Source organism: Mobula hypostoma, chromosome 20 (assembly GCF_963921235.1).
Source record: "Mobula hypostoma chromosome 20, sMobHyp1.1, whole genome shotgun sequence".
In the NCBI taxonomy this organism is placed as follows: Eukaryota; Metazoa; Chordata; class Chondrichthyes; order Myliobatiformes; family Myliobatidae; genus Mobula; species Mobula hypostoma.
In genome coordinates, this window is record NC_086116.1 from 49,781,654 (window position 1) to 49,791,460 (window position 9,807).

Sequence of the window (9,807 nt, forward strand, 5' to 3'; positions counted from 1 at the left end):
GGGGCAAGTGAAGTTATCCCCATTGGTTCAGGAGCTTGATGGTTGATGGGTATAAACTGTTCCTGAACCTGGTGGTGTGATTCCTGAGGCTCCTGTACATTATTCCTGATGACAGCAGTGAGAAGAGAGCATGTCCTGTGTGGTGGGGTCCCTGGTGATGGATGCTGCTTTCCTGTGATAGTGTTCCATGCAGATGTGCCCAATAGTGGGGAGGGCTTTACCTGTGATGGACTGGGCTGTATCCATAACTTTTGGCCTCATTCCTGACTTCAGATAAAACTATGATTAAAACATCAGAATCCAATATGGATCATGATATACAAACATTACTAAGTGAGATGGAGTAACGCCAATCTTCATTTGAACACTGCAAATTGCACAGGAGTGATCTTGGTGTAGATGGTGACCAGTTTTGACTAAAATCGGATGCTACAGGCAGACTTTTCATTTGGGAAATACAAGAAGGAAGTCAGGGCCAAGCAAGTTTTAAGGTAGTTAATATGACAAGATAGAAGTGAAAAATAATACTTTACAGCAGAAATACTTACATTAACATAACAACTAACATGTTCTTAAGTTATAAATAAACACTTCACAATAAATGAGTCTTGGATAAATAGTAATGTAATAATGCCCAGTAATTTGTTTTCTAGATGCTAGTCGAACAATAATTATTGAACAGGATATCATGGATAATTCTTCTTCTCAGATAATGTAATTTTTTGAAAAAGATCTTTTGCTTTTAAAACAAGTTTATTATATCATTTAAATGTAAACTGTACTTCAAAAGATTTTTCAATCCAATTGATAACAATGGCTTGAGTTCCATCATCAATTTAGAACTGCCCTGTTGTTTTGGACTAGCAATGACAACATTACTGCCTTAAAGTCTATAGGAGCTCTCTGGCTGTTTGTAATAATTTTAATAGTACTATTTGCAAGTACTATTAAAATTCAGGCCAAAATTATGGGTAGGAAATAATTAATATTTTATATCTCCTTATTTTGCAGATGATGGAAATGCTTAAGAAATTAAGGTATGTATTTTGCAATTTTGTTTCTGTAGGTTTAACCTGTTAGAAGTAAATATTGCACTATTCTGCATGTTATCCATGTGATTACTTTCAGTCTGAATGACGGTCTCTATACCTGGTTCACCATGAATAGAGTAATTGCAAGTGCAAGATCTATTTTGGTAAACTACTGGGATGTCTGGATGATTCATTCTGCCAGAAAACAAGGTCGTGTGAGGGCTAATTTGTCTTAGAATTAAAAAAAACATACATTTAGGCAGGGAATCTTTCTATGAAACTTAAGTTTAGAATGTAGAACATTACAGCATAATACACTTTAGCCCACAATGTTGTGCCAAACTTTTAACCTACTCTTAAGATCAATCTAACCCATCCCTCTTACATAGCCCATTTTCTATCATCCCTGTGCTTATGTTTAATTATTATTAATGTACGTATCTGTCTCCACCACCACCCAAAAACTTGCCTCTGACGCGCCCTCTCATATTACAAATCTCTGCCTATCCACTCTATGCCTTTTATCATCTTGTACACATCTATCAAGTCACCACTCATCCTCCTTTGCTCCAAGGACAGTAAAGAGTGTTAGGATAGGTAGTCTTCTGGAATATATTTTATTATTTGTTAATTGTGGTAATATTACTTTATGCATCATGTGAGTTATACGTATCTTGTTGCACACCTTGGTCCAGAGGAAAGTTGTTTTATTTGGTGGTATACGTGTATACAGGTGAAGGACAATAAACTTGAACTTGAATAAACAGAAAAGAAGCTCACTCAACTTACCGTCATAAGACATGCTCTCTAATCCAGGCAATATCCTGGTAAATTTCTTTTGCACTTTTTCTAAATCTTCCACACAGGCCATTCTGAACAGCCAATCAGGAATCAGGATTGATCAGCAGGAACTAATAAAAATAAGGCAGGGACAAGCGGAGTGGCCATTGTTGGACAGTGTTAAGAGTGCTTATTTGGGGCTTTGGCTCTTCAGGGCTTCAGTGAAGAGAGGCACCTGTTAGAGAAGGCAAAAAAGCTGTAGGTAGAATATTCCGCCCACCCCCACAGTTTATTGTTTTTTGTTCTTTATAGTTATAGAACATTACACCACATTATAGGCCCTTCAGCCCACAAATCTATATGTGGAGCCAAAAGAGATGGGGAGATCTTAAATGGATTTTTTGCATCTGTATTTACTGTGAGACAAAGCAGCAGTGTAGTTATGGACACTGTACAGATTACAGAGGAGGTGTTTTTAACTGTCTTGAGGCAAATTAGCATGGATGAATCCCCAGGGCATGACCAAGTGTTCCCTTGGACCCTGTGGGAGGCAAGAGCAGAAATTGCAGGGCCCTAGCAAAGATATTTAAATCATCCTTAGCTGCTGGAGGTTTGGAATAGCTAATGTTCTTTCACAGTTTAAGAAAGGCTCTAAATATAAACAAGGAAATTATAGGCTGATGGGCCTAACATCAGTACTGGCAAAGTAATTGGAAGGTATTCTAAGGGACCGGATGTATGAGTATTTGGATAGACTGGGACTGCTTAGCAATAATCAACATGACTTTGCGTGTAAGTTGTGCCTAACAATCTTAAGGGTTTTTCCCAAGGAGGTTACCAGAAAGTTGATGAAGGAAAGGCAGGGGATGTTGTTGACATGGACTTCGGCAAGACCTTGGACAAGGTCCTGGATGGGACATTGGTCAGGAAGCTTCATTTGCTTGGCATTCAACATGAAGTAATAAATTGGATCAGACATTGGCTTTGAGGGAGAAGCCAGAGAGGGGGCAGTAGATGGTTGCCTCTTTGACTGGAGGCCTGGGACGAGTGCTGCAAGGATTGGTGCTGGGTCTGTTGTTGTTTGTAATCTATACCATCGATCAGGGTGATGATGTGGTTAACTGGATCAGCAAATTTGTGGATGACACCAAGATTGGGGTGTAGTCAAGAATGAGGAAGACTATCAGAACTTGCAGTGGGATCTGGACCAGCTGGAATTCAATGCACACAAGTGTGAGGTGTGGCACTTTGATAGGACCAACCAGGGTGGGTCTTATACTGTGAACAGTAGGGCACTAAGGAGTGCAATAGAATAAAGGGTTCTGGGAATACATTTCCATAATTCATTGAAAGTGGCTGGATGGGTAGATAGGGTTGTAAAGAAAGCTTTTGGCATATTGGCCTTCATAAATCAAAGTATTGAGTACAGGAGATAGGATGTTATGTTAAAGTCGTGTGGTGAGGCCTAATTTGGACTATTGCGCGCAGTTTTGGTTACCTACCTACAGGAAAGATGTAAATAAGATTGATAGAATGCAGAGAAAATTTACAAGGATGATGCAGGCACTAGAGGACCTGAGTTATAGGGAAAGATTGAATAGGTTTGGACTGTAATCCTTAGAATGCAAAAGACTGAGGGGAGATTTGATAGAGGTATACAAAATTCTGAGAGGTATAGATAGGGTAAAGGCAAGCAGGCTTTTTCCACTAATGTTTGGAGAGACTGCAACTAGAGGTCATGGGTTAAGGATGAAAGGTGAAATGTTTAAGGGGAATATGAGGGGAAACTTCTTCACTCAGAAGGTAGTGAGAATGGTGCATGTGAGCTCAATTTCAATGTTTGAGAAGTTTGGTTAGGTATATAGATGGTAGGGGAATTGAAGGCTATGGTCTGGGTGCAGGTCAATTGAACTAGGCAGTTTAAATGGTTTGGCATGAACTAGAAGACAAAAGGGCCTGCTTCTGTGCTGTACATTTCTGAGTCTATTCTTTCCATAAAGAGGCAAGCAGAACTGAACACAATATTTCACCATGATCTCACTCAGATTTTATAGATCTGCAACATTATCTCACAGCTCTTGAACTCAATCCTTCAATTACTGAAGGCCAACTCAACATGCCTTCTTTACCAACCCTATCAACTTGTGCAGGAACTTCAAAGGATCTATGGATGTGGACCCAAAAATCGCTCTGTTCCTCCAGACTGCTAAGAATCGTGTATTAGTCCTTTATTCTGCTTCAAATTCCACTTTCCAAAGTTGAATCACGTTTTTCCAAGCTGAATTCTCCATCTGCCATTTCTCAGACTGACTTTGTATCCTGTCAATGTCCCCCATTGTGACTACAACAATCTTCTACACTATTCAGAACACAACTAACCTTTGTGTCATCTGTAGACTTACAAATGCACCCTCATCCAAGTCATTTATCTTCCTAATGAATATAATTCATATCCCTAAGATTTAGCAAAGAATTAAGTGAACAGACCCCTGAGAATGCAGGAATGTCATCTACCACTGATTTTTGAAATGTGAAACAAAAATCGTTTGTAACCTTGCCTCCGTTTCTCTCTCCACAGATTACACTTTAGCCAGTTTAACTTGGTACTAGAAATACAACAGTAGCAGTAGCTTGGGGTTCTCAAGACCCACTGGAGGATCTGGGATCTGCAGGATTCAAAGTCAAAACACAAGCAATGAACATTGAGAAGTATGTTTAGGAGGAGGAGGAGGCGGCCTGTAGTCCTCCAAATCTTTGAGATCATAGCTGATTTGTCACCTAACCCATTACACCCCCTAGTTTTTCCCCATATTTTTTCATAGTTTATCAAAATTAACAATTCATTGCACATCAATTACTATTTGCTGGCCTTGCAAGTGACAATATAAAAGTGTACAGATTCCTAACTCCAGCCTTGAAAGCCAAGTTCTAATTTTGCACTGTCCTTAATAACTTGTAAATTTTTAATCAAACCATGAAATTATGTTTAAACTCTAGGTGATACAAATAATTTGTGATCTCTTCTTTTACTTTACCCCTAGAGTCCATAACTCATTCTGGATGCAATAATATTGCATTCTTACTAAGACCAAGATGGCCCTCTTGAGATATGGTGCTGCGTGTTACTGCTCACATAGAGTAAACTTAGACATTGAATATGAGTTTGTGTTGGGAGGGTTGTGTGTTAGACCAGAAAAATTCAGTTTTAATGGAGGATCCACTGCATCCAGAAATGGCAGATTGGATTTCAGATTAGTATCTTACCTACTAACAGCTCAGATTTAATGTTATAATATCTGGGATGTCTCAAACCCTGACTTTACAGCAGAGACAGGACCATTACCATTTTTTTTGAGATTTGAGGATCTCCAAGGTTCTTTTATTACCCATCCTTAATTTCTTTGAAGGTAATGGCGAGACATCTTAAATCACTGTAGCCCTTTAGTAAAGCTACTCTCAATTTTATTGGACAGACAATTCTAGGATTTACAAATGATGCAGAAACGTAGTGATATACATTATGTTCCTACCACATTCAGTTTTCTTGGTTGTAGAGTTGTAGTTTTGGGAGGTGCTGTTGAAGTAATTTTGCCAAGTACCTACAGTTCCTTTTACAGGCAATATACAGTGCTGCCAGCATGAGCTGGTAGGGAAGGGAATGCATGTTTTGTGAATAGGCAGCAGTCACAATGGTTGCTTTTCCCAGCGAGGTTTCAGTGTTGCTAAAACTGCACTCATTCAGGTAAACAGTTAAGTATTTTATTATGCATATCACTTGTGCTTATCAATTGCCACAATATGTCCAATTCCTGATCTACTCTTGTAGCCACAATCCTTATTACATATCCAGTTAAATTTCTGGTAAATGGTGACCTGAAGAATTTATCACTGAAAATGAATACATGCCTGGCTGTAGTGGTCATTACTCAGTACTTGGGATGTGAATGTTTTGTACTTACAAATCCATATCTAGATTTTGTTTTAATTTTGCTTCTTGTAGACAACTCCATTGTAAGGAGCAAAATTGTACATTTTGCTGATTGATTATTGCATATATCCTCATTTCTTCTATTATGAGAGGAAGAGCACTGCTGAAGTAACTGACATCGGTTATGTCAGTGATGCATTGGTTACTGCCACAAGGAAACCATCTCATGAATGCTGATTGAACTCCAGCAAATCATAATTGTTCTCAATGTAAGATAACAATTGATTGGAATTGTATTAAAAAGCAAAAAGAAAAACTATGATAGAAGTACGCAGTAGGTGAGGCCTTGTCTGTGTTTCAGGTCAATGCTTTTCACCTTCAAGGATATTTCAAGAGATGAAACTGCAACTTAAATTCTTCACACATGCCATTTCTAGAATTTAGTTTCTAAAACTGGAATGGTTTCCTTTTTATTCTAAGGGCTAAGTAGCCTGCCAGAAGGAAGTTTTTATCTAATTAGTTGCAGATTTCTCAGCTTTTCATTTCTGCAATTTAACACTCCATTTTTAGATACAACTTGTACTTCTCTTACCATTGCCCACTTACACATTTCATTGTTTGTATGTTTGCTGCTTTGCTACAATATCCAAGCATTGTAGTGGCTCACAATAGAGGAAATCCTTATCAGCATCATATTAAAAGAACAGTTATGGGCACTTAAGTGTACTATCATGAACACATGTAATTGCAGTAGATTGGAAAGGACAAGGTTAAATATATTTACACATAGAACTCCAAGCAAGCATAGTAGCTTTCTTTCATGACGTAGCTATCACTTAATGGTCACTAATAATATCATTCCAGAATATAATCTATACCCATTAGCAAGACTTCATCCAATGCATTATCAGCTAAAGGTGGTGCGTAGATTAAAACAAGCAAAGGAAAAAACAATTTTATAATCTGGTTATTCCACCTATCAAGTCTTGCCTACAAAACAACAGAAGAGATGTGTGCATGTTAGCCTGTGAATTGGTTCTCTTGAAGGGACCAAAGTCAATTGTGGTAGGAGTAATTTCAAATTCATACCCAGTGGCTAGGTTGATCCAGCTGGTTCTATCATTTTGTTTTTAAAAAGTAATACAACTCAAAACAACAAATACTGGAAGCAGGAAACCAGTGTTACTGAAGGTCCATGTTTTTGTTCAACATCATATCACAACAAAAAACTTAGAGAGCAAGGTACGATGCAGCTAGCAAGGAATAGGAAATGCACTTAAAAGTATATATTAAAAAAAAGAGAGACAGAAGGTAAAGTAAGATACAGCTTTATGTACACTGGAAATTTAACTATTCACCTTTGCAGCAAACACGGACACATAGTAAATTGATTTTGTATGCACTTTCAGGGAAAAACGATCACCAAAAGATCTTGTCATCAGTACATGTCTTGTCATGGAGGGGAGATGTATGCAATTGGCCGCCACAGTTGGGACACTGGAGGTTGTGAAAGTTGTTGATCTTCCCTTGGTCTCAATTTCAAAAAGACATGGAATACAGTGAAGTTGTTAATTTTTTTTATTATTGATTCAAACAAGTTCATTTGTATACATCTGTAACTCAGGTTACACAGATAAATGTCTCTTTCAATAGCTACAGTTTATAAATACATGACAACTCAGCTCAGCAATGGAAATAAAATTTAACCTCCATCCTTAAACAAGTTGTATAGATACTGTATTATGTCAATGACTGCACCTAGATCTGTTGCTCAATGTTCCATTTTAAAAGTCTAAAATTTTAAAGGCTACCTGAAACTTTTGTTCTCAAACATCTGTTTCAGCTTTGTGGTTAATAACATTGTCAAATAACATTCAGTACATGGAAAGCTGCCTTTGATTAGAAAATTTGATGGATCGTAGTAGTGGCAGGTGTGGTATATGTTGCATCTTGAACTACATTGATTATGCATTAAGTGTTATAATTTTAAATAAGTGTATGCATTGTATAGACAATTATAGCTTTATTCTACTGCCACCCTTGAACACTTCACAAAAGTTACAGTTATACAGAATCTGCTAACTTCAAACCTCCAGCTGTAATGGTTAAATGCATCACTGAAAGTATGAAGTCCAAATGATCAATATCAGAATAGAGAGAGACAACTGACAATTACAGTGAAACTTCAAATTTCCATACTTCAGATCACAGCATTTTGATGTTTTGATGAAGCTGTGTAACCTCATGTAATACAAGAAAATTGCAGATAGTACTGGGGATTGAGACAGGTCAAATGAATAAGGGCATGGCTGATGGAATACAATGTGGAAAAAGTGATCTTTGTAGATCTATGAAAAGATCCATGTCCTAGAGTCCAGGCGGCAGGCTGAAGAACAAGATATAACCGAATCTTACAGCTCAACACTACTGATTGTTCATGCTGGAATAAAGTGGTAGCAGAATATAGAATTTTTAAAAAATCTTATAGCCTGATCTCAATTAGTTTCTACAATGAATTGTAAAATAACTATTTTAACCAAAGATGATAAAACCATGGGAATACAGGTTCCTTGTTTCTGTCCAATCCCCCCCCCAAAAAAAACTCAAATGCATTTTGATTGTACATTTGATTTCTGAAGACATTACAAACTGCTTTAAAATGATGAACTGCTACAGGTACATCTTGAACATCCTGTTGATATGTAATGATCAATCTTTTGTTTTCTTCTCCCTATGCTAACTTCAGGCAATTAAAAAGATAACCACTTATTTTATCCACACCAAATTAAAATGGAAGCTCTACTGAAGATCTATCCGTCAACTATTCCTGCAAACCAACGAAAAATGGAGTAAATTGTAACAAGTTCAAGAGTGAACTGTGGATTTGCAATGTGCTCTCAGCTTGAATGCCACAAAAGATCAGTTACTTTGTTTTGAGTTAGAGTCTAGATATTGCAGAGAAACGTTCTTCCAGAAGAGGAAACACACCTACTTCGAGGTCAATTCTCTTAGATGAACGGTGCTGTGAATATTTTGTATACATACAGCAAGTTCAACAGATGAAGGTTTGAAATCTAGGTTTTTGCTCTTTTCCAATGATTGGATTTTGTATGGTTGTTACAAATGTCAGAAGATTAACTTCATTGTCTCTTTATGTAAGCAACCCAATGGCTTCTAATATCATGAATACATTATACATTACATCCTGGTATGTTATACAATGTAGTTGTATATTTTGGTTTGTCACTCAATATCTGTAACCTTGATTTTGCTTAAAAACAATTTAGAGATCAGCCTACCTCAATGTATTGTGAAAAATGTACATTTAGACTTGACATATTTTGACAAATATTAGAACTTATTCAAATGAAAACATTATAGTGTTAAAGTTATTCACTGTTATTAAGGGTATTTCAGAACCACCTATGTAAGCTTTGTTATACAATACAACCACAATTTTAAAAATTTCTACAATAAAGTTTTATTACCAGCCTTAATACTATAGCCATATTTCGGCCCCTTAACGAACTTCATCTAATCAATGATGATACTACACTTACCAGTGCAATCGTTATGGGAATGTATAAATCAAAGCAACGCACAACTGTTGCTACACCAGATCATTAATGGTAGGAAGACTGGAATACAAATTACATGTGAATATTAAAATTCTTTGTTTCCCCCCACCTAAGCAAACTTAGCAGCCCATGTCTTCCCTCAATATACAATACAATCCAAAAAAAAGACAAACTATAAATAGACTTTAGAGTTGTCTACAATAGATTAAAAACAATTGAAATATAACAAATAAGATGAATTGATAGATCCAGATTGTTCAGACTGATTAATTGTGCTTCCAGCTGTTTAATGGGAATCAACACAAGATAAACTTGTTCACTTCTACGTAATGGCAAGCAGAACCAGAGAAAATGTGGTGGAAAATTATATGAAAAATTTTCTTCAATGCAGATCAAATGCAAAATTTCAAGGGCCGTTAACTTTAAATAACATCAAGACTTCTGCTTGTTAGATTCTTAATCTTTCAATGATCATGCCATAACATTTGCC

The 9,807-nt window shown here is 36.9% G+C and overlaps 1 protein-coding gene across 2 annotated transcripts in view; it reads left to right on the plus strand.

The window, feature by feature from the left end:
• Positions 1–8,588, plus strand: part of lhfpl3 (LHFPL tetraspan subfamily member 3) — a 228,390-nt gene extending 219,802 nt beyond the window's left edge. Inside the window, exons 3-5 of one of the 2 annotated variants that reach the window (XR_010021130.1) lie at positions 1,012–1,037; positions 4,390–4,520; positions 8,486–8,571. Coding sequence is in view for 1 of the 2 variants with exons in the window: in XM_063072857.1 (XP_062928927.1) it covers positions 1,012–1,028 (17 nt within the window). In the remaining variant the exon portion in view is untranslated. Of the gene's footprint in view, positions 1–1,011; positions 1,038–4,389; positions 4,521–8,485 lie in introns of both variants that reach the window. The other variant, XM_063072857.1, reaches the window with a different exon arrangement.
• Positions 8,589–9,807: the final 1,219 nt, after the last annotated feature.